The 24,390-nt window shown below is 44.4% G+C and overlaps 1 protein-coding gene and 1 long non-coding RNA gene across 4 annotated transcripts; one reads left to right on the top strand and one right to left on the bottom strand.

The window, feature by feature from the left end:
* Positions 1–3,885: 3,885 nt before the first annotated feature.
* LOC101725644 (uncharacterized) lies at positions 3,886–13,491 on the bottom strand. 3 transcript variants are annotated; one of them, XR_015447127.1, is made up of 3 exons: positions 13,255–13,491; positions 12,767–12,894; positions 3,886–7,280 (listed from the first exon to the last, which is right to left on the bottom strand). It is a non-coding gene; the product is annotated as an uncharacterized LOC101725644 (long non-coding RNA). The 3 variants fall into 3 exon arrangements; XR_206160.4 differs by lacking the exon at positions 13,255–13,491 and having other exon boundaries at positions 3,886–5,374; positions 7,140–7,280; positions 12,767–13,237; XR_015447126.1 differs by lacking the exon at positions 13,255–13,491 and having other exon boundaries at positions 12,767–13,246.
* A 6,455-nt stretch (positions 13,492–19,946) lies between these two features.
* On the top strand, positions 19,947–23,648 carry Pnma8a (PNMA family member 8A). Its single transcript, XM_004867104.3, has 2 exons — positions 19,947–21,578; positions 21,918–23,648. The coding sequence occupies exons 1-2, from the start codon at positions 20,279–20,281 to the stop codon at positions 21,932–21,934; spliced, it is 1,317 nt and encodes a 438-aa protein (XP_004867161.1). The 5' UTR covers positions 19,947–20,278; the 3' UTR covers positions 21,935–23,648.
* Positions 23,649–24,390: the final 742 nt, after the last annotated feature.

Here is a 24,390-nt window from a genome sequence, read left to right as displayed (position 1 = left end):
CCTCCCAAACTGTCTCACCAGGTCTGTTTCTCCCACACCCTCCACCTCCGAGAGCCCCTAATAGTCTGTAGGAAGCATGGCGCCCTTCCGCCCCCGCCTGGCGCCCAGTGCCTCCCCCGCAGACAGCCCCGGAAAGCGCCCCCGTGTGGTGAGGTTTCCCTCAGCAGAGCAGGCTGCGGAATCCCCCAAAGGGCGCTGTTCCTGCCCGGCCCCTGGAAGGGAACTATTCACAGGGCTGTGGGTGAGCCGGCCATGCTCTGTGCTAACACCGTGCTTAGTTGAGCACCTGTTTTGTTTTAGTTTGTTCTTTTGAGACAGGGTCTCGCTATGTAGTCCAGATTGGCCTCGAACTCACTGTGTAGCCCAGGCTGGCCTCAAATTTATGGCAAGGCTCCTGCCTCATCCTCCGGAGTGCTGCAGGTGTGGGCCACCACTCCTGGTAGCACCTGTTTTAATTCCTGTAGGTCCAAGGTATCTGCTTGACCTCTGGAGGTGCTGGAGACTGAGAAATAAGGCCAGCCACGTGCGTGCCCCATGCCTAACACAGGCCCTGGGTCCCGACGCTGCTGACGCTTTTGGAGTTGTCACACGTCCTTGCTGAGAATAAAGTGCTGTTTCCTGGAAGCTGGCGCCTGGTGTCCCCAGCTCTGCCCCCATTCCCCTTCCTTCGCTGACTGTAATCCACAGCCACAATTGCCAGCCTCAGTTCCTGAGCCCTTCCTGTGAGTTGCTGGACCTAAGAGCGACTTGGGAACCCCACACTCCACCCTGCCACGCACACCCCCAGCTGGTGGGCAGAGCTGGGTTTTCAGAGCGGAGTTTCCCGAATCCCCTGTGGGCTTGGATCCTGGCAGAGGAGGTGGCTGATGGGATGGGGCCTCAGGGCTTCTCAGACTTTTACAGTTTAGAGTTTTTCATAGAAAATGTGGATTCCCTTTGTGTGCCGGAAGTCTGCTCTCTAGGGTCCGCCAGAAGTGATGCAGAGTCTCTGCCTTTAAAAAATCTCACACAAACAAAGAAACAAAAAACTCTCGCCTGTAATCCCAGCACTTGGGAGTCGGAGGCAGGAGGATCGCCATAGATTTGAGACCAGCCTGGGCTACATAGTGAGACTCTGTCTCAACAAAACAAAACAAACAAAGGCCAGGGATGTAGCTCAGCGGAGCTGCACCTGCCTGGCTAGTGCAAGGCCTTGAGTTCAATCCCTGGAACCAGAAAAAGAAAAGAAAAGAAAACAGAACAGCAACACAAGCCAAAAAAGAGAGATAAAGCTGTACATAATACTAGCCCCTCCCTTTTGGGGTACAAAATGCCCTAAATAGCCTCTGTCAGCATCTGTAGAAGTGTCTGCAGTAGAGTGTAACGAACCAAGGGAAAGTGCTGAGGTCCATGCCAGGCCGTGGAGCTGAGGGTTAGGGCGCTGCTCAGTCCTGCTGTGTAATTTGCCAGCCATGTAGCCTCAGGTGAGTCCTTGCACGGCTCTGGGCCTTGGTGACAGCAGAAGCTGCCTCCCAGGGTAGCTCAGCTGCCCCCGAAGGGCTTCTCACAGCCCCTTGTACACAGCCAGGGCCCCAAAAGGCTAGGCAGGGTCCTTGGCCGGCTACGGAGAGAGGGGGGTTTACCAAGCAGGGCAGACAGAGGCAAACTACCAAGGCCGCTAAAGGTCACACCTGTGTGGTTATGCTCTGCAGTTGTGTAAAAATGTGTGTGGGTGAGTAAAGACATTAAAAAGAAATATCTTCTAAAAGGAAGATTATAAGGTGAACCCCCCCCCACCCCACCCCCGGCACACATAAGCTGTCAGAATTCCTCTGGGACGCAGGCGTGGTGGTACATACTTCTAAATCCAGTACTCTGAAAGACTGAGGCAGGAGGATTGCAAGTTCGAGTCCTTCCTGGATGACTTGGTGACCCTGTCTCAAAAAAGAAAAAAAAAAAGTCTGGGGATGTAGCTCACGGCGATGGCTCTGGCTGCTTTTTATTTTTTGTTAAAAAAAATGAAGAAAAGGGCCTGTGATTTAGCTCACTGGTGTCGTGCCTGCCTTAAAAGTGCAAGATCTTCAGTTTGATCCCCGGTCCCGGAAAGAAAAAGGCCATGGGGCCTCTGGGTTTCCGGCCCAGCTGTTCCCTTGGAATTCGATCCCTGGCTCTACAGCAGGACAGCTGCACTGGGTCTGTGAGGGGGATTGGGGGTCTGTAATCCAAGCTCCACCGGCCCTCTTCTCCCTCAGAGGTGGTCGTTGATTTCCAGAAAGGGAGAAGAGGAATGGAGCAAGGTTGCCAGGTTTGTGCTCTGGAAGCATCAGGGTTTATTTTCGATTTCTGTTCTGTGTGATGAAAATGGATGCAGAAGGCGGGATGTGTTTTCAGAAGCTCCTAATTTCAGACAAGTTGAGAAGTTAAACCAGTCTGAGCAACATGGAAATCTGCAGGGCACCGCCCACCAGCCCGTCCAGGCTTTTCCGGGGGAAATAGCCTCTATCTCCACCTGTGGGGAGATAGCTAATTCACCATGGCGACGGCTGTCGCATGTTTCTGGCTGTGATCTGTGTGAGAAATACTTTGTACTGTGATCTGGAGACCCCTGCCCCATAATAGAAGATAAAGCCTCATAAAACATCTTACCACACAAGATGAACAGAGATATTTTGTATTCTGTTGTTTCTGTAGAAAAAATGATGAAACACCTTGAAATGTATCAAAAGAACGGCTAGGGGCCGGGGATTTAGCTCAGTGGTTCTGCTGCCTGCCTTGCAAGCAGGAGGATCCGAGTTCGATCCCCAGTACCAAAAAAAAAAAAAAAAAAAAAGAACGGCTGATGTCTTATGCAGGAAAGGGAGGGTGGGCAGTACATCCTTCTGGCTTTGCTGGTTTTATGGGGTGTCCGAGTCTGAGCTGTTCGTACCCCTGTAAGTTGTAGATACTGGTAAAAGCAGTGCACACTGAGCCAGGTGTAGTGATGCACACCTGTAATTCCAACCCTCTGGAGGCTGAGGCAGGAGGATCACCATGAGTTCAAGGCCAGCCTGGGCTACATACCAATCTCTGCCTCAAAAAACCAAATAAAATAAAATAAAAGCAGTGCCCATCATCTTTGTCCACTGACACGTAAGTGAATTTTGTCTTGTTTAGGGTTAACGGATTCGTTTCTCCCTCTGTGGGAAAAGCCAGTTTCTCTACGTCAGGGAGGTTCATTCTGGCCTTCCCAGTGGCCGGCGTTTGCTCTTGGGATCTTTTCTTTGAACTGGCTGTACAGTCTCGCTGAGTCATCTGACCAGGTAAATAAAACATCTGCTCCGTGTCCATTTTCTGTTCGTATGAGGGTCATGGTTTCACTCTTTAAAAAATAGAGGGTGGGCCGGGGATTTAGCTCAGTGGTTCCGGCACCTGCCTCGCAAGCACAAGGACCTGAGTTCAATCCCTGGTACCAAACCGTCCCCCAAACCCCAAAAAACTCTTCAAAAAATAGTAACAGGGTTCTCCGTGCAAAATGAAATGGCAGGGGCTTTATAGTTTCCTCTTTTCAGTATTTTCTCAAATCTTCATAACACCCCCACCTCCTGCGACTCCACTGCCTCCCAACCAGGGCCAGGCTGGGGACCAAGCCTCTGTCACACGGGCCTTGGGGGACCCTTCAGACCCAAGCTACAGCAGGGGAAGCCGTACAGTTGGGGTGGTGGGGGGCATCATGAACTTCAGCTCTGGAGCAAGAAGGAGCTGTCACAGGACAGTGGACAGACGAGGCAGGACTGGTCACGCACCCCCAGACAGGTTTCTGCAGCTCACTGTGGGGAGGAAATGTAAGTGGGAGCCTGTTGGTTTCTCTTGAGGGAAACAGGAGACCCCGGAAAGCACCGACTTTTAAAGAAAGAAAAGGAGACAGCCTGGGGGACGAACTGCAGTTTAATTCCTCTGGCACTATTCGACCATCACAGAGGGAAGAAGCAAGGCTTTTATACATGTGGGAAAGCAGCTTGGTTATTCTGGCTATTGTCTTTCTGATTTTCACCTCTGATGATAACCAGTGACTCAAAAAAACTACAGGAGAATTCACAAGTCCCCTGTTTCCGTTCACCAATCCCGTACATCAAAGAGCACACCACAGCCCTCTTCTTATCAGATAGTATCAAGAGAGCAGGACAACTTTAGCCAAAAAATCAAGCCCACTGGCCCACATAAACATCACAGATGTGCATAGTGAGTCGTATCTCTCTCACCACCCATGGAGTCATTGGGTTGCGGTCCTCTTGATCCCAGAAAATGGTAAATAAGAAAACTAGGAAAACCTGTTTTTCTCCTGTGAGACTTTTACAAGGTCTCAAAGTTTTCTGGCATTCTTTTAACAAACAGACTTGTGGAATTTCCCAGAAATGACTTAATTCTCTTAGTTAACAAACTTCTTGTGAACTAGATAGCTGAATTCTACCATTTCCCACAATTCCCCCTTTTTTATTTTATTTAGGCTAAATTCTTGATTCTAACGTCGAGAAGATCAAGGGACAGGATCTTGACAGGCCGGGAAGGGAGACGTCTTATGTCAGCTCAATTTGATGTCTGGTCCTTCTATAATTTTATAAAACAGTAAGAGATATAGTAAAAGAGGAAATAATATTAAAAAAAATCATCTTTAAATTTATCAATCATTGTATAAAGGGAACAGAGATGGTTTCTGTTTTTGTTTTAGCATATAAGTAATTTCTTTTGGGGGGCACAATCCCACACAGTTAAGGCATGCATTGTTACATTTATCTTAGTCTTAAAGGTTAACAAGTAACTCATAAAGCCACAGGCAAGTTTACACGTCTCGTGTCTCTGTTCACCAGAGCCGTACATCTAAGAGTATATCGTACATCCAAGAGCATATCGCAGCCCTCCTCTATCAGATGTTTCAGGAAAGCAGGGCGATTTCTGCAGAAATCAAGCCCACAATCTTTCCCTCCATCTGTAGAGTCAGGGGCCGTGATTCTCTGACCCCGGACAATGGTTACTAAGAGAGCTTAGGAAAACATGTTTACTTCCTATGAACTTTTACATCATCTTTTAAGGCTTTCTGCAATCCTTTCAGCAAACAGGCCCGAGGAAGTTCTCTGAGACATTTACTTAGTTCTTTCAATTAACAAGTTTCTTACAATTAGTAACCAAATCCTAGAGTTGAGGACATTCACAGAGAATTGCTTAATTTTCTCATTTCACAAGCTTCTTACAATTAGTAACTAAATCCACATTTTCCCATAATATTCCCCCTTTTTAATTTTATTTAAACTGAATTGTTGATTGTTGATTTCTTCAGCACGTCTAGAAGATCAGAAGACAGGATCTTGAAAAAGTCAGGAGGGTGGACATCTATGTCGACTCAATGTGATGCCAGGTTATTCTACAATTTTATAAGACAGTAAGAAATATAATAAAAGAGGAAATAATATTGAAGAAAAATCATCCTTAAATTTGTCTGTTGTATAGAGAGAATAGATACGGTTTCTTTCCTTTTTGTTTTAACATACATATATATATCTTTTTCTTGGGCATAATTTCATGCAATAAGGTATAAATTGAATGCCGCAACATGACAGCAGTAAACATATGATGACAAATACGATTACAAGAAAAAGCTGTTTTAGCCATTGCATGTTAGGTAGCCATTGGGTTAACCATTGGAACAAATCCCATCCTAGTCTCTCATTATGTATTTTTTCCATTAATTCTTCTAATTGTTTTATTTTTTCTTGTATCCCTGGACTATTGTCAGTCATGTTAAAACAACACATATTTTTTATTTTTTCACAACCCTGATGATGGAACAGGAACAAGTCATCTATTGCTGCTCTATTGTCTAAAATAGCCTGTCGGTGTTCTTGTAAGTCCTGGTTAATTAATGCCAAGGCAGATGAGGTGGCATTTAGACCTCTGACCACCTTGCACGCTAACTTTCGTACCGCCTTTTCTGCATGAATTCCTATGGCAGGTTGAGCAAGTACAGGTGCTATCATAGGTATCACTTCAGCACCTGTCAAGAGACCTACATCATCATCACATCCTGGTTCAGTATATGGTGACCAACGTTTAATTCTTTTGGGTGTTATCAAATCAGTTCTATCTGGCAATACTATGGCTAAGCGACTCAGGCAGCAGCGAGTCTCAGACAAGTAGGCAGGGATATAATTAAACGTTACTCCTTCACATGTATAAAACCATCCTGATGGTAAAGGTACATGACCATCATTATATATGATTTTTTGTTCCTCATAACAGGTCATTTTTTCTAACTTTTGTAATCTTAGACATTTTGTAGTACAATTTTTATATATAGCACATTGTGTATTGTTTAACATAATCATCTGAGGTGTATATAACTTAATAGCATTTTTTGGTTTAAAATAAGAGGGGGTTCCCCAATTGTAGCTATCTTCATATGTGAGATTTTTTCCTGGGAAGTCTTTAAACAAGGTATAAGGTTGTATTAGACTTAAGGGAGTGCACACCGGAATGAGACAACTCCCTAATATATAATGTAAATTTATATCTACAGTTAAACAAAACTCAGACAAATTAAGTGATTGTGCCAACTGAATCCAAACATTACCAGCAAGATCTAATTGTTTTTGGGGTAATATTGCCAATGTTTTAGAAAATAATGACTTAAAAATAATAATCATAATAAATGTAGAATTACGGGTCAATATAGCAAACATTATTATTCCTAATAAAAGAAATCCGTCAATTTTTATTTTTATCTTTTGGACTTCATAAAAATTTTTGTTTAAATCTAAAAACATTTTGTTAGGATAGAGAGGGAGATTCCGAAAGGAATCATGAATATATATTATAGGTTTTATATTTATCCAGTTATCAGTTACGAGAGTGTCAGTATCATTTAAAGGAGCCCAATGATCACATTCCGAAATACCTACGCCTACCTGAGCAGTGGCTGAATTTAACAGAGATATCATAGTAAGGAAGAAAAGTACTGAGCGTCTAGGCTCAGGGGGGGCTGGGCGCATAGATGACATGCAGTCTCCAGCCTTTGTTACTAGGTTAGTTAACATACCCCAATCAGGGAGTTTGGAATGGTATTTAGCATGAGACTTTTTCTTTCTTTTTCTCTTTGGTTTAAGAGAGAGCTTTCTAATTTTTTGAACAACCTCTTTTTCAAATCTTTCTGAAATAGTGCTTAAAGGTCGTTTAAGCACTATTTGTTCTTGGAGGTCCGTCATCCAGGTTATTGTCTTGACTCCGGAACTTAATTCTTCGTCCAGGAAGCCAAATTTGGGTTGCTCCGCCATCTGTGGAAACACAAGCATGTCTTTTCCCCCCTGCAAACATCTGTCCTTGTGTCCAATTATTATTATCTAATTTTACCCATACTGACTGAGGTGATTCTAAATCAATTTCTTTAAAATGTTTTTCAGTGCGAGATTCAATATCTCCTTGTGGCAAATTTAAAAAATTTAATGTAAATAGAGTACTGTGTAAAAGGTGATGTGGTGTTTGTATTAATTGTTTCATAAGTTTCTTATAGGTTGCATTTTTGTCCTTCCCTTGAGGAATCAATTTCTTTTTCCCCGTATTCCCCCTTTTTTATTTTATTTAATTGTAATTTTAACATATAATGAGCTCGTTCTACAAGTGCTTGTCCCTGAGGATTATAAGGAATGCCAGTAGCATGTTTTATATGGTATTCTTGTAGAAATTTTTTAAATTTTAAACTAGTATACACAGGTCCATTATCAGTTTTTATAGATCCAGGAATTCCCATAATAGCAAAACATTCTAACAAGTGAGGAATGACATTTTCAGTCGACTCTCCAGTATGAGCAGAGGCCCATATGAATTTAGAATAAGTATCAATGCACATATGTAAATAACATAATTTGCCAAATGGAGGATAATGAGTAACATCCATGTGCCAAATTTGATCTGGCTTTAAACCTCTTGGATTAATTCCCATAGGTCCTTGTTTTAAGTGTAGTGGATAACAGACTGGACATGATCTTATAATTTTATGGGTTTGGGAATATGGAATTTTATACCTTTGATGTAATCTCCCTGCATTAGTATGTAAAATATCATGCTCTTCTTGGGCATTAACAAAATAAGTTACATTTTTTCTTTTACTTACAAGTCTATCAGCTTGTTCATTACCAAAAGTTAAAGGTCCAGGCAAATTGGAATGTGCCCTTATATGAGTAATATAGATGGGCTGTTGTCTTTCTCTAATTAAAGCTTGAATCTCTTTAGTTAGAAATTGTATTATGGATGAAGAGGTACATATAACAGCAGTTTCTAATTGATTAATCAAATTAACTACATACATTGAATCTGCAACAATATTAATAGCTATATCAGGCTTCCATTGTAACAGAGCTAAAACAGCAAACAGTTCATTTTGTTGTGCCTTTTGATATGGGGTAGATATAACCTTTTGTTCTTTAGGTGACCATATAGCAGCCTGTTTTTCTTTAGTACCATCTATAAAATAAGTTTCTGTTTTTGTAAGGGGTTTAGTAGCAATAATTTTATTAATAACCCATTCTGTCATGGTAAGAAAATTCCACATTTTTCCTCTAGGGTAATGGAACATTATATTTCCAAAGTAATTTGCTAATGCTAATTGTAAAGTATCTGTTTTCATTGGTCCCTCAAACTGTTCTTTAGTAAATGGTAAAATAACATTATCTGGTTCTTTTCCCAACATTTGTTTACTACGAATTCTTCCTCCAGAAATTAATTTTCCTATCATACTAATATATGAATTAACAGATGAAGAATATTTATGTTTAGAATGTATCCATTCTAGAATTCCGTGATCTTGAATCAAAACTGCAGTAGGATATAATTTAGTGGGAAGAATCATGAGCCCTATAGCCAATTTTGGATCAAATCTTGTTAGCATATTATTTTTAAAAGCTTGTTCTACCAACTGTAACTCCTTTTCACCTTCTGGAGTAAGAGTTCTTGGGCTATTTAAATCTGAATCTCCTTCAAGAGTGTTAAATAAATTTGTTAAGTTGCCAGTAACAATACCTAAAGCAGGACGGACCCAATTAATATTACCTAATAGTTTTTGAAAATCATTTAATGTTTTAAATTTACTTCTATCATGGTAATTGATTTGGGAATTATCTGCGTTTTAGTAAGTTGATAACCTAGATATTTATAAGGTGTAATCTGTTGAATTTTATCTGGAGCTAGAAAAAGTCCGGCCTCTGTTAAATTCTCTTGTACAAGGGAAAAGATTTCTGAAGCCTTTTGTTCATTTATATGAGCTATTAAAATATCATCCATATATTGAATGACCAGAGCTTCTGGATATTTTTGTCTAACAGGTCGCAAAACAGTACCCATAAAGGCTTGACACATAGTAGAATTCATCATTCCTTGTGGTAAAACTGTCCATTCATATCGTTCTAAAGGTGCCTGAAAATTAATGGAGGGGACTGAAAAAGCAAATCTAGCAGTATCATCAGGATGTAATGGGATAGAATAAAAGCAATCTTTAATATCTATAATAATTAAAGTCCAGTCTTTAGGTGTAGCTGTTGGGGATGGCAGTCTGGGTTGTAGAGCTCCCAGCGGTAACATAGTATTATTTAGTTTTCTGAGATCAGTAAGCATTCTCCATGTGCCTGATCTTTTTTTAATAACAAACACAGGAGAATTCCAAGGAGAAGTAGAGGGTTTAATATGTTTTAATTTTAATTGTTCTTTTACCAGTTGTTTAAGAGCCTCCAGTTTTTCTGTAGTTAGGGGCCATTAATCTACCCAAAGGGGTCATCATTTTTCCAATTTAATTTAATAGGTTCTGGAGACTCTACAATGGCCCCTGCCCAAAATATCCTAAACTGGATTTGTCATTTGGGCTCTGTCCGTTACCGGGAATAGGGGTAATTAATCCTTGTTCATGTTGTCCAATTCCTAGGCCAGGTGTATAACCCATTTTTTTCATTATTTTTTTACTCTCTTTAGAATAGGAGTTTTGAAAAGGTATAACAAGATGAGCATGAAATTGTTGTAATAATTCTCTTCCCCATAAGGTTATAGGTAATGGCATAATCCTGGGGCTAATAGTGGCTAATTGTCCTTCTGGCCCTTCAGCCTTATATATATGAGCAGCTCTTTGAATCCTTTTTATTCCTTGTGTTCCTACCCCTTGAATATGACATGGGTCTTCTTCTATTGGCCATGATTTAGGCCAATCTTTATCTGATATGATAGAACAATCTGCTCCAGTATCAGTCAATCCACTAAATAATTTGCCATTAATTTTGATTTTCAATAGAGGTTTTTGATCAGTAAGTTTTTCAACCCAATTTACAGATAAATCAGTACTTCCAAAACCTCCAATTCTCATTTTATCTGATGATCCAATGGCTTTCTAAGGTAAAACTAATATTTGAGCTATTTTATCACCCTTTTTTATAGGCCAACAGGAGAAGACATCAGTATTATTATTTCTCCTGTATAATCAGAATCTATGACTCCTGTATGAACAATGACACCTTTAGATGTAAGACTAGACCATCTTGGGGCCGGGGATTTAGCTCAGTGGTTCCGGCACCTGCCTCGCAAGAGCAAGGACCCAAGTTCGATCCCCGGTACCAAAAAAAAAAAGACTAGACCGTCCTAAAATCAAGGCACAAAAATTTTTTTGTAAAGGCCCATAAATTCCTGTTCGAACCCTAACAGGCAAGTGTCCAGGTGAGAGGACAGTGTCTTCCAAGGCAGAAGTGTCTACTGCGGCACTTCCTGCAGTGGCAGGACACGGTGATCAGCGGGAAATTTTTGAATCTGAGGATTGTTGATAAACCTCGTTGTTTCCCAATTTTGATTGACCTGGGAGACTGGGACAACCCCTGGGAAGCAGTTTCCCGAATTTACTCTTTCTGTCAGGGGATTTCCTTCAATATCAAACTTAGACCTACATTCTTTAGCATAATGTTTTCCCTTTTTGCATCTTGGACATAGCCCAGGTCGTTTATTTTTCTTTATAATGTTTTTTGGATTAAATGATGGTTCATTCTTTGACATAGGACAATTTTTCTTTATATGCCCCTTTTTTCCACTTTGAAAACATCCTGAAAATGATTTTTGTTTATTAGAGTTTAAGGCCTGAGTCAAAAAAGCTGCATGTATTTTAGCTTTATAAGTTTCTGATCCCTGTTCTCTACAAACTTTAATATAATCATATAAAGAACCTGAGTCTTTTATAGGCTTGATAAGGTGACGGCAATCAGCATTTGCATTTTCATAGGCCAACATTTTTAACAACATTTGTTGTGCCTCTTCTCCTTCTACTTGTCTTTGAATAGCTCCTTCTAATTGAGAAACAAATTCAGTATATGATTGGGAGTTTCCTTGTTTAACATTTGTACAAGCTCCCGTAGGAGATCCTTTAGGAGTTATTTTTTTTAAAGGCTGTCACACAAATGCTAGCAGTTTGTTCAGTTGCCTCTGGATGGAGCTGTGCCTGAGCGGCATGTATTAAATTGTCCATCTCCTGCTAGCATATCAGCAGTGATATGTTGATTGTTAACATTAGCCATATTATGCTGTACCTGTTCTTTAATCCCTTCTTGACACTACATTTTCCATTCCAAGAACTGAGAAGGTGGCAACAAAGCTTTAGCTAATAAATTCCAGTCATAAGGTGTCAGATGGCCCACAGTTCCTGGTAAATTTCCAATTAGTCCTAATGTATAATCACTTTGTATGCCATAATCCATTGCAGCCCTTTTTAAATGCCTAAAAATATTTAAGTCCCAGGGCTGATGTTGTCTTTGGCCCTGTGCATTTACCATAATAGGATAAGCCATTTGTGGGGCTGATAATTCATCCTCAAAGCTTAAAGCCTTTAAAGCAGCTTCAAATTTTGTTTGGTCTTATTGAACATGTACCGGAAAATCATATTTTTTAGAATGAACCTGAAAGCCTTTTTGTGAATAATAATCTTTCTCATCCTCATCTCCACTCTCCTCCCCTGAGCTGCTTGAGGGAGAAGAGGAATCAGTATTAAATTCCTGTCTTTTGCGATTTTGGAGAGGATATGATTTTGTCATGGGCTGGTTTTTAGATTTGGCTTTCAAAGATTTATTATTGTTTTTAAGTAATGGCATAGGCTGATCTATGGGTCCTAAAAGATCTTGTTCCACGGGCATAGCTTTATTAGAAGCTTTTCCTCCTTGAGCAAGAGAACAAGCATTTCTAAGGTCTTTTTCTTTTGGGGATAGAGAAGGAGGTGCTAAAGGCGAGGGTACAGATGGCTGTACTCCTGCGCACAAATTATTTTGGCCCTGAGGAGTTAAAGGGCAAGGAAATCCCCCCTCCTCATCAGATCTATCATCCCTATCTTGAGGTATAATTTGAATTAAATCATTTGTTGCTTTTTTCTCATCTTCCTCAATTAAACCTTGTTCTTTAAGAGGTAGTTTAGCCTGATCTGATAACTCTGTTCGTGCAGTTAAACTATCCTCACAACGAAGAATAAGCTGTATTGCAATAGCAGTTCCCCAAAACCTGTCATCAATCATCATTCCTTCTTTATAAGCCTTTCGAACACAAGCAAGCACTTCATTCCATTTATCCTCAGTCCAACCCTCCTTGAACTGAGCCAAATTACAAAATCTGTTTGCTATAAGCAAACATTGTTTTAGATCCTCTTTCTGGATCTTAAATCCAAACCTTTTTAACAAAAGTTTAAGGTTGGAAATGGCCTCACCAAACTGTGAAGACCCCTGTCCCATTTGTTACCCAGAAAATTCCCGAGTCTTACCCTGACTCAACAGAATGTCGATCGCTTCCTTGTCTTCACAATACCTCGCTGAGAGTATTGGAGGTCCCTGTTCGGGTGCCACTTGTTGGTTTCTCCTGAGGGAAACCGGAGACCCCGGAAAGCACCGACTTTTAAAGAAAGAAAAGGAGACAGCCTGGGGGACGAACTGCAGTTTAATTCCTCTGGCACTATTCGACCATCACAGAGGGAAGGAGCAAGGCTTTTATACATGTGGGAAAGCAGCGTAGTTATTCTGGCTATCGCCTTTCTGATTTTCACCTCTGGTGACAAATGACTTTAAGTGACTCATAAAAGCTACAGGCGAATTCACAAGTCCCCTGTTTCCGTTCACCAATCCCGTACATCAAAGAGCACACCACAGCCCTCTTCTTATCAGATAGTATCAAGAGAGCAGGACAACTTTAGCCAAAAAATCAAGCGGCCCACCATAAACATCACAGATGTGCATAGTGAGTCATATCTCTTACCACCTATGGAGTCATTGGGTTGCGGTCCTCTGATCCCAGAAAATGGTAAATAAGAAAACTAGGAAAACCTGTTTTTCTCCTGTGAGACTTTTACAAGGTCTCAAAGTTTTCTGGCATTCTTTTAACAAACAGACTTGTGGAATTTCCCAGAAATGACTTAATTCTCTTAGTTAACAAACTTCTTGTGAACTAGATAGCTGAATTCTACCATTTCCCACAGGAGCCTAGGCCTTTGGGGTCAGATTTCTGGACTCAAACCTGTTCTCTAAAGCATGCAGCAGGAATCTGGGTATGATCTCTCTGGGTTCCTTTCTTTTGGGTACCAGGGATCAAACTCAGGACCTTGTGCTTGTGAGGCAGGCAACCTCTGGATACATTTATAACCCCAGCCCTCTGGAGGCTGAGGCAGGAGGCTCACAAGCTGGAGCCCAGCCTGGGAACTTGAATTAGTGAGACTGTCTCAAATATAAAAAAATACTGTAATCCCACCACGCAGGAGGCTGAAGCAGAAGGACCGCCACAAGTTTGTGGCCAGCCTGGGCTACATAGAGAGTTCAAGGCCAGCCTGAACTACATAGTGAGACCGTCTCAAAAAAAAAAAAAAAAGAAAGAAACACCAGAACATCATAGAAACCCAAAAGCTAAACAGAGTCAGGAAAGGCAAGCCTAAACCCAAATGCAGAGGTGGGTGAGAGAGCTGCGGCTGTAGGGATGCATCACCATGGATCCACAGTGCAAACCTGTGTCATAGAAACCACAGGACCCCGTGTTGTCATGGATACCACAATTAGGACTCCTACTAAGGAAGCTTTAAAACTATTTTTAAATCTGCTAGGATATGGAGTGGCTCCTTAATGGAAGAACAAGCAGGCAGCTGACTCCACTTACACAAACAAACATATACATGGAGGTGTACATTAATAAATATTACTTAAACATATAAACAAAACTTAAAATTTCCTCTCTTAAATATTTATTTGGAATATTTTGGAGTGCACAATATTTAGGTATATATACACACAATATAGTTTAATATCCATTTATTTTAAATATTTTTATAGTATTCAAAAATTTTTTGCCAGGGATTTAACTCAGTGGCGCCGCGCCTGCCTTGCAAGCCCAATGTCCTGAGTTTGATCCCTGGTGCAAAAAAAAAAATTTTTTTTTGGAGACAGGATCTTGCTATGTAGTCCAGGCTGGCCTTGAATTTGCCACAATCCTCCTGCCTCAGCCTCCTAAGTGCTGAGATAACAGGCAAGCACCCCCACACCTGGCTTTAGCATTCAAATTTTTTCTGGCAATAGTAGGGGTTGAACACAGGGAGCACTGAGCTACATCTCCAGCCCTTTTTATTTCTTTCTTAGAAATTCACTTTAAGACAGGATCTCACAAAGTTGCCCAGGCTAGCCTCAAACTGTCAATCCTCCTGCCTCCTCCTCCCCAGAGACACTCGTTGTGAATATTGCTGTACTCAAAAATCTACTTTATTAAAACCCAATATTTCTTATTACATTGCCTGCCAAAATAAAATTACTGAAAGAAAGAGAAGAATGTCCCGAGCCAGTCTCTCTCAGCTTCCCTGGGTCTGGGCCAGGAGCATGGGCGGCAAGGTGGCATCAGCCCAGCAGCTCCTGCAGGGCATGCACGGCGGAGAGCCAGAGAGAGAGGCCCAGGCTGGCCTGTGGGCCCTGCCACCTTCACCCATTTTGTTTTGCATTCAGCTTTCCTTTCCAAGTGTGAGCCCAGACACTGACTGGTTCGGGCCTCACAGCAGAGCAAAGAGCAAAGAGCAAAGAGCAACAGCCTGCGCCGGCTGACCACCAACTCCCGCCTAACACACAGAGCGCCTCTGGCCCCTCCCATGCCAGCCCCCCCTTCCCCATCACTCGCCTTCGTCTGCTTCCCTGATGACAGTGACCAGTGATGACGGTTCTCTGACGGATACACCCATGCTGTAAGGAGTTCACTCAACAGGCCTGTGCTGTCCAAGCCCTGTGTGTTCCAGAACACACAGATGGGCGACCAGCTTCCCGGAGGTGACGCTAAGCCCTCGAGTGTCCTAAGCTCAGGCTGGAGTGATGGAGCAGGTCCTGGGCCAGGCAGTACCAGTTTGACTCCAGAGGGTGGGAGCATGGGGCCTCTGGTCACCCGATCCCAGGTCTGCATGCATGATCGACCCCCGGTGAGAGCTCTGGACACCAAGGTTCAAGTGGGCCTCCCCGGCTGCCATACTCCATGTGCTGTCACCAGGAGACATAAACGCCATCTGAGAAGCCATCCAGAGTGGACAAATGGAAGCCGGTGTCTGGTCTCCCCTGGCCTCTGCCCCCTGAGCCCTTTCCCAGTCACCGTGAGTGCAATAGCTTTGCTGAGTCCTTCGAGACATCATCCCTGAACTCAAGGGACCCCAACACAGCATCTGAATCTCAGCATAGCCCAAGCCAACTTCTGATTCATTCTCTTGCCTTGTTCCCCAACCTGTTCTTTTCCAACTTTCCCCATTCAAAAGTAAGTGGCATCAACCACCTTTGAGTTGCTCAGTTCAAAGACCTAAGTCACTTAGTGGCCCTTATACCTCCCATCCAATTAGTTCATCAGCAAAAGAGTAAAGCCTATTACTGTGGTGTAATAGATTTACACAAAAGTGCACATAATGTTGGCATAGGGTGTGCTGAGTGTTCACCACCTAAACACACCGGTAACCAACACCCAAAGCAAGAAACAGAATTGTTCCAGCTCTCCCAGCCCTAAGGAGTCCCACATCCCGAGTCACTGAATCCTTAGGAAGCCAGTTCCTGCCTTGTGACAGCAAGGATTCCCTTTGTCTGTGATTGCACTTCTTGGAAACAAAATCACACTGTACTCAGGCTTGTGTGTCTGGTGCCAACAATACAGTCACAAGATTCATCCATATGTGTGTGTGGCTGTAGATTGTTCATCCCCATTGTTCAGTGTTGCATTATGTGAACACACCACAATTTATCCAATCTTCTGACAACTGACATTTGAGTGGCTTCTAAATTCTGGCTGCTCTGAATAGTGTTGCAGACCATCCCTGGCCATGTATTTTAGTAAAAAAATTTGTGTTGGGTACACACAAGTGGGAGCGGGACTGTGAGGTTACAGTGTTTGTAAATGCTCTGCTTTAGTAGATACGTCCAAAGGGTTTTCCTGAATGGCTATTCCAATTTATATTCCCACTGCTGGTGAACGCTGAGAGAGTTCTCATCAACTCCCGGTATTTTACTTTGTTGTTGTATGCATTCAGCCGGTGAGGTAACAACAGTACTAGCACTGATTTTTGTGCCATTCACCACAAGTCTTCTAACACAAACATCCCATTTGGTAGCAAGTATCCTGTGTTGTCTTGTCACTTTCCTGGCCCTGGTGATTAGCCCTCCTAGCACAAACTTCAGGTCACTGGAAAGGAGCTATGAGAAAAATGCTTCCCACTTGAGTAGGTCTCTGGGCACTTTTGCTTTTACGGTAGTAATAACAGCTGTAAACCAGGCATGATGGATGGTGTACAGCTGTAATCCCAATACTTGGGAGGGTGAGGCAGGAGGATTTCCTTGAGTTCAAGGCTAGCCTAGACTACATACTGAGACCTTGTCTCAAAAAAACCCCCAAAAGTAACAACTGCTTACTATGTATCAGGACCACATACATAATATTTTGACAAAATATTGAATAGCTAGCTGAATATTTGGTCAAAGAAAAAATCATCATTATAAAATGAACTTTAGGAAATACAAGAATAAATATTGGGTGGGGATCTAGCTTAGTGGTTTCACCGCCTGCTGTGCAAGTGCAAGGACCCGAGTTCAATTCCTGTACAAAAAAAAATCTTAAATTCTATGGAAAACTTTAAATTTGCATCACAATTTTACCTTTAAAATATTTAGCAACCGGGCTGGGGATTTAGCTCAGTGGTTCCGCCGCCTGCCTTGAAAGCACAAGGACCTGAGTTCGATCCCCGGTACCAAAAAAAGAAAAATTTAGCAACCAAACATTGAACATTTAATACTATAGCTTCATAGCACAGTCAGCTCCTAGCTGGTTCCCTTCGGCTACTCTGCTTCTGGTTAAGATGCTAAGTGACTTCTGAAAGATTGGGACATTCTTGACAGTTCTGCTAATGGTGACATGTCACTGAGCTACCAAGCTTTTCTTCTTCACCAAAAGTATCTGACTGGAGAGGAAAAGTTATCTCTTCAACTCTTAGGCTTGATGATCTGTTTGATGCTGCTGCTGCTAATTTCACTGGAATAATTCCACAAAGTGAAACTTTGTGCACGGCTTGAAAAAGTTGTTTTTGGAGCTGGCCATGTGGTGCATGCTTGTAATCCCAACACTCTGGGAGGCTGAGGCAGGAGGATTGCAAATTTGAACCTAGCCTGGGCCATTTAGAAATTTCTCAAAATAAGAAATAAAAACTGGCTGGGGATTTGTAGCTCAGTGTGAAGGCCTGACTTCAGTCTCTGGTACCAAAAAGAAAAAAAGAAAAAAGAAAAAATTGCTTTTGAAAGTCATTTCAGGAGCAAACCCAAGATTATGGCTCTTATATTTAGCTGCACACATGCTCTGCCAGTCATCAAGTTTTGCTACATTCTATCTTTCTCCTATTTTCCAATTATCTATGTTGCACAATGCCACCCCAAAACTTGGCAGCATGAAAGAACAGTTTTGTTACAGTCATGGGTTGTCTGGGCCAGGAATGTGCACAGGAATGCTTTGTGTCTGTGAGATGATGTCTGTGAGACTCGTGGGACGGTGCAGGGTGAGTCTAATGTTTGGGGGCCAAAATCATCTGGAAGATTCTTCACTCACATGCCTGCTGCCTTGGACTGAGACCCCCTGAAGTGAGGCTTGGCTGGGAACTGTTAACTGGAGCACCGACCTGTGGCTCTTGTGTGTGAGTTGGGCTTCCTCACAGTATGGCGGTCAGAGGTTGAGAGGATCCCAATGAACACGAGGTTGAATGCCTTTCATAACCCATCCTGAGAAGCTGCAAAGTTCACTTTCTGCCATATGCTACTGGCTGGAGGACAGGGGACATGGATCTCTCAATAGGAGTCGCAGAGAACTTAGGGCCCTGTTCTAAAACCGCTGCATAGGCCTGGTGTGATGTTGCACACCTGTAATCCCAGCACATGGGAGGTTGAGGCAGAAGGATCACTGCAAGTTCGAGGTCAGCCTGGGCTACACAGTGAATTCAAGGCCAGCCTGGGCTACATAGTGAGACCCTGTCTCAAAAAAAAGAAAAAAAAAAAATCAAAAAACCAAACCAAAACAAAAAAACCCTCTGGATAGTGATATAGTGACATTCTTTAACTAAGTCATAGAATTTCAATTATATAAAGCACATGAGAGATTATAGAGCTCTACTGTGGCAAGAGGGTAGTTTTTGTTTTTGTTTGTGGTGGTACCAGCAACTGAACTGAAAGGCTTATGTAAGCAAGGCAAACACTCTTGTCATTGAGCTACGTCCACAGCCCATTTTATTTGGAGACAGGGCCTGGCTAAGTTACTCAGGCTGGCTTCAAACTTGGTGATCTTCCTGTCTCAGCCTCCCTTTCAGCTAGGATAACGAGCATGCACCACTGTGCCAGCTCAGGGTCTATCTTTACTGGAATGTGAATGTTCAGATGTTAACAATTCAAATGATGTCTTTTTTTTTGGTGCAAGATATAACAGGGACTTGAACATTCACATAAATATTGGTCATGCCCGTGTTTATATTTAGGGATGGTGGAGATAACAGTGGAATAGGGATTTGCCTATTTGGCCTTCCAAAGGCCAATTCCAAAACTGAATGCAAAGAACAGATTTTGGTTGAATACTTAGAGAAATTCTGTTCTTCACTAGCATTTTTTATGTGTGAGGTCCCTGAGTCTTCAAAATTTCTAGATCAAGAAGATTTTTATGAGTTTTACCATTGTGGAGAAAAAGAAGGAGTGGAAATTATTTGTAGAAGATCACAGAGCTAGGGAGAGTGTTGCTAGGTGTTATCAGTAAGGGCCTGGCAGGAAACAGCTGGCAGCTCAAACTGAGTCATCCAAGTAAGAAACTATTAAACTATTAACCTAAACTTAATAAGCTAATAAAAAAAGATCTTACGGTGGGGCAGCAAGTTGAGGAACTAACGAGGAAAGGCAAGGCACAATCTTCAGGACAATGGAGACGGACAGAGGAAAGAAAAGTTTCTAGAAATTTCCAGGAATTTCTAGAAATTTCCATGGAGTGTCTAGCGCTCAGGAGCTGCAGCTCAGAAATGCTGCCCAACAAAAGCAGTAGCTTTTGTGAGAGGAGGGGATAAGTGTGGGTGGACGGTTGGAGCTCTTGCCCTCTAATTGCTGAGGTTTCCCAGGAGTCCTGTCGCAGAGGATAAGAGAGCTGGTTGGTGCAGCCATGGAGGACAGTGTCCCTGGCTCCAAGTCCACATTATATACACAAGGGTGGAAAGAAGAGGTGGCCCTGGAGGGCTACAGGAGAGAGTACGAGCCCTTGCTTAGTGGACGCTTCAACAGTAGAAGTTCCAACCCCGCTCCCTAGGCCAACTGCAGAGCCACCCCGAATCGTAGCAACCAACCTCTGGTTGTCATGGAGACCGCCTGGTCGCCGCGGGATAGCGAGGACCCGGTGAGGTGCGCGGGAGCAAGTGCGCATGCGCGCGGTGCGATTCCATCCTCATCTGCGCGCAGCTGCTGGGAGCGATCGAGGCCGGGCGCAGCGTGACCCTCCCGGCCTGGAGCGGGGGGCGGACGGCGGCTTCCGGTGCCTTCTGGCTCAAGCCGCGGCGGCAGGGTGTCCCGAATCGGCGCCATCCCAACGACCCCTTGTTGGTGCCAGATCTCGGGACGCGTGTGAGCTCCGGTGCGGGCGGGGGAGGAGGCCCTGGGGCAGGCGGGGCCTCCGGGACGGGGACCTCAGGCTCCCGTGCCCACCGGGGCTCCTGTCTGGGGACCGCTATAGTTCACGGCCACCTCCTCGATCCTCTGCTGCCGTGGGTTAGAGCAGCTCGATGTCAGAGGCCACGGCGATGAATCTCCTGGAGGACTGGTGTCGCGGGATGGAAGTGGACATCCACAGGTCCCTGTTGGTCACGGGCATCCCCGAGGACTGCGGCCAAGCAGAGCTCGAGGAGATCTTGAATGGGGTCCTTGCCCCCCTGGGCACGTACCGCGTGCTCAACAAGATATTTTTGAGGGAAGAGAATGTCAAGGCGGCCCTCATCGAGGTGGGCGAGGGTGTGAACTTGAGCTCTGTACCCCGAGAGTTCCCCGGAAGGGGTGGCGTCTGGAAGGTCATCTGTAGGGATCCCACCCAGGATGCTGAGTTTTTGAAAAACTTGAATGAATTCCTGGATGCTGAGGGGCGCACCTGGGAAGATGTGGTCCACCTCCTACAACTGAACCAACCCCCACCACCCCAAAGTCCAAACCAGATCTCAGAGAACTGGGCGGAAGCTTTGGGGGTGCTCCTGGGAGCTGTGGTGCAGGTCATCTTGTGCATGGATGCTGAGATCCGCAGCAGGGAGGAGGCTCGGGCTCAGGAGGCCGCTGAGGCTGAGGAGGGAGCAGCATGGGCTTTGGCAGCAGGGAAGAAGGTCAAGAAGGAGCCAGGGCTTGCCAAGGAGGTGGGCTCTGCCTTGAAGATGGAGAAGCCCACCCGCTGGAAGGGCATGGAAGACCAGGATGACCCCGCCAAGCCGATAGTTCATAGGGCTGGAGCTAAGACTCACTCCAGGAAAAAGAAGCAGAAGAAAAACCCCAAGCAGGAACCAGTGCTCTGGAAAAAACCCAAAGGCAGCCCTTGCAGCAGCTCGGCCTACTCAGAGGGGCCTGAGGCTGGTGATGTGCAAAGTATGGAGATCTCAGAGTCTGGCAAAAGCCACAGAAAGCCCTGTGTGAAGCAGGGGGAGCCGGCTTCGAAGAAGCCCATGGAGAAAAGTGTCTGGAAGGTTCCCAGAGAGCCACCTCAGGATGCCCTGAGGGGAGCTGAGAACCCTCGAGGTGCCTCTGAGTCAGATCAAGATGGCGGTCAGGGGAGGCCACCAAAGAGGAAGGCTGAAGGCTGGGCCTCGGGAAAGAGCCTCACCCCGGTGAGGAAGAAGAAGAAGGTGAGCTTGGGCCCTGTCTCTTATGTCCTTGTCGATTCCGAAGATGCCAAGAAGAAGCTGATGATTCCGAAGAAAGGGCTAAACTCCAGAAGGGATGTGTCGGCTAAGAAGGTCCTGTGTGGCCTGAACCCTGCTGCAGTGCCATCCTCAACGTCCAGGGCTCCAAAGGCCAAGCCTGCAGGCTCTCCTCGGGCCTCCAAGGGTGAGAGTGATGGCAGAAGTGACTGGAGTTAGGTGGGAAGCACAAGAGTGCTGCTTGGGGCAGAGGAGCCCTCGGGTAGGAGGTCAGGTGGTGACAAAGACAGTTCCAGTGATTTGGAGGGAGTGGGTGACACCTCAGGTGAGGTTTAGAGGGTGAGACCTGGAGGGTTGAATGGGTTGGGGTTATAATGTGTCAAAGTCGTGGCTTTAGGGGTGAAGGTTTCTGAGGGCCTGGGCAGTGCATGGAATGTTCAAGGCCTCAGAAGGTCCTAGGAAGTAAAACTTTCCTAATGGCACCTTTTCCTGCTTTCCCTAGTGAGCTGTTGTGATTTATCCACAGATTCCAGAAAGCTTTGATTCCGAGGACCACCCGTGCCCTAGGAGTTGAAGGAAGAGCAAGGAAGAAGTCCCAAGCTGGGAGCAAAGGTTTTGCTTGCTGTCAAATGGGACAAGAGTGTGGACTCTGAGGGACCCAGTGTGTAGAGATGTGGCTCAGAGGTGAATGGAATGGTAGGAGACAGTGTGTGAGAGGGGAGAATGGGGGAGGGAGATGTCTCTCTGCCTTTTTCTCTGCCAGGTCTCCTCCTCAACTCACCCTCAGAGGCTAGAGAGCCGGTAAGTGGCCTGGGAAAATTCTAAAACATTCCCCATTGTGTGTGGGCAGAGTCCCTAGGGGTTCAGCTTTTCTCCCCCACTCCCTGCTTCCCACAGCACCTGACCTTCAGGGCCTGGCGTTTGAAGAGCAGGGCGGCCACTTGTTTCCTTCCAGCCTCCTTGTGCCTCCCCAGTGGGTAAGTTAAGCCTAGATCTTCCCTGCAGACGTGGTGTTCTTGTTCCTTCAGTCCTGACTTCTGTCCTCCAGTTGTCCAACTGGAAGGCTTAGGTCCTAAAAGTTCTGGAGAAAATGAATGTCTGCCTAGTTCTTGAATGAGTAGTTTCAGGATCTATTAATAAAAATGGCATTTGGATCCCCATTTGGGGTGAAGCCTTCTCAGGAAGCCTGTGGGGAAGAAGGGTAATTGGATGGGAAAGTCTTGAATTTTTCTAGATTCTTGGCTCTAATTCCATCTAGTGCCACCAAACTCACCATCTTTGAGGCTGAAGTCCACTTTTCACATTATGGTAGGAAGGGAAAAAAAATCCTTTACAACATGGTTGTTAATTTGTGCCCTCTGGATTTAGACACAGTAAATCAGACCATACTACTGTGTCCTACGTGTGTGTGTGTGTGTGTGCGCACGCGTGCGTGTGAGAGATGTGAGCATGTAGGGAAAGGGACAGTGTCCCCAAGACCAGACTATATCCTGGGGAGTCTCAAGGCATCCCCACAGATGTAATCCAAATCTATTTTTTCATATGTTTTAAAGTGTGAAAAATGGCTACTCGAATATGTTATAATCTGAATCAGTCATGTTGAGAACCGTTAAGAGCATTACCTGTGTTTATAGGGTCACTCGTTTACATACAGGTCTGGAACTAGTTGCTTCTGTCATCTCTTTGCATATAATTAAATTTCTTATAAACATGACTTTGAGGAAGCCTACAAGCAGAGGCAGTTGTGTCCTGTGCATGTCCTGTGAGGCGACACTCTGAAAGGAAGCCTCCTTTTGTAACCCACGTGCCCTCATCCTGCTGTGTGACAGACAGCAAGTTCATGTGTCAGCCTGGCACACGACAGGCTCTACCACCCTAGAGTTTTAGCCTCCGTGAGTTTTCGTGGTCTCTCTTCTGACTTCAGTTTTTGTGGTTAAAACAACGTGAACAGTTGTTCGATGTTGGTCCTGATTCACCTGTAAGACATGCTCTTTGTGATGATTCATTTCATAATTCTGAGTGGGGCTGACTGGAGATACAGGAGCAAAGAACACTTTCTGCTTGCAGTCCCTCCTCTCTGTGTGTCTAGAGGGTTTCCTTGGGTGTGTGAGGAACAAACCCTCGGAGGGAACTGGATGGGTGAGGTGACGGAAGCCTGCAGCTGTCCTGTCCTTAACTTCACAGGTCCTAGTGCTTTGTGACCTTGTGATTAGTAAATGTGAATGTCAACGTGTAAAATAAAGTTCAGCAAATTAAATATCTTGTCAGTGTCTTTTCTAGGTAGAGAGTGTGTGGATTGAATTTGGGAGAAGGCCCCCGACTAGCAGTGTGCCCTGGACCCCCAGCCATATGGTGGTCGTCAGACCTGGGCCGGACTTGGAAGGATTGTTACCTTCCTGTGAGAGAAGATGTCGTCTGGTGTCTGTTTGGGCCTCTGCAATTGAAAGGGATTTCGCACAGACCTCAGGGTTTCGAGACATTTCTAGGATAAGAGGCAGGTAAAATGGATTACTAGAAAATGCAATTTTTAAAAACAGCCAGAGACAGGTATGTGGCATATGCCTATAATCCCAGCACATGGGAGGCTGAGGCAGGAGGATCACCATGAGTTTGAGGCCAGCCTGGGCTACATAGTGACTTCAGGCCAGCCTGGAGTATGTAGTGAGACTCCATCTCAAAACAGAAAAGTAAACAAAAAACAAAACAAAAGGAGGAAAATGAAAACCTTTCCTTTCCTCCCATCCTGTTAGGCAGAGGCTGAAGTCTTTATCTTTTTGTTTTGTTTTGTTGTGAGGTAGGGTCTCACTATATAGTTCAGGCTGACCTTGAACTTACTATGTAGCCCAGGCTGCCCTCCAACTCATAGTGATCCTCCTGCCTCAGCCTCCCAAGTGCTCGGATTGCAGACCTGTGCCTCCATGCCCTGCCTGAGGTCTTCAAGTTGAAAGTCAGTTTCTTCTGCCGAAGTTCCTCCTATCCCAGGAACTCCTGAATTATGG

The sequence above is a fragment of the Heterocephalus glaber genome, unplaced genomic scaffold (genome assembly GCF_053883595.1).
Source record: "Heterocephalus glaber isolate CG9 unplaced genomic scaffold, H.glaber_assembly_v1.0 deba00001744, whole genome shotgun sequence".
Lineage (NCBI taxonomy): Eukaryota > Metazoa > Chordata > Mammalia > Rodentia > Bathyergidae > Heterocephalus > Heterocephalus glaber.
This window is presented reverse-complemented; position numbering and strand designations above follow the sequence as displayed.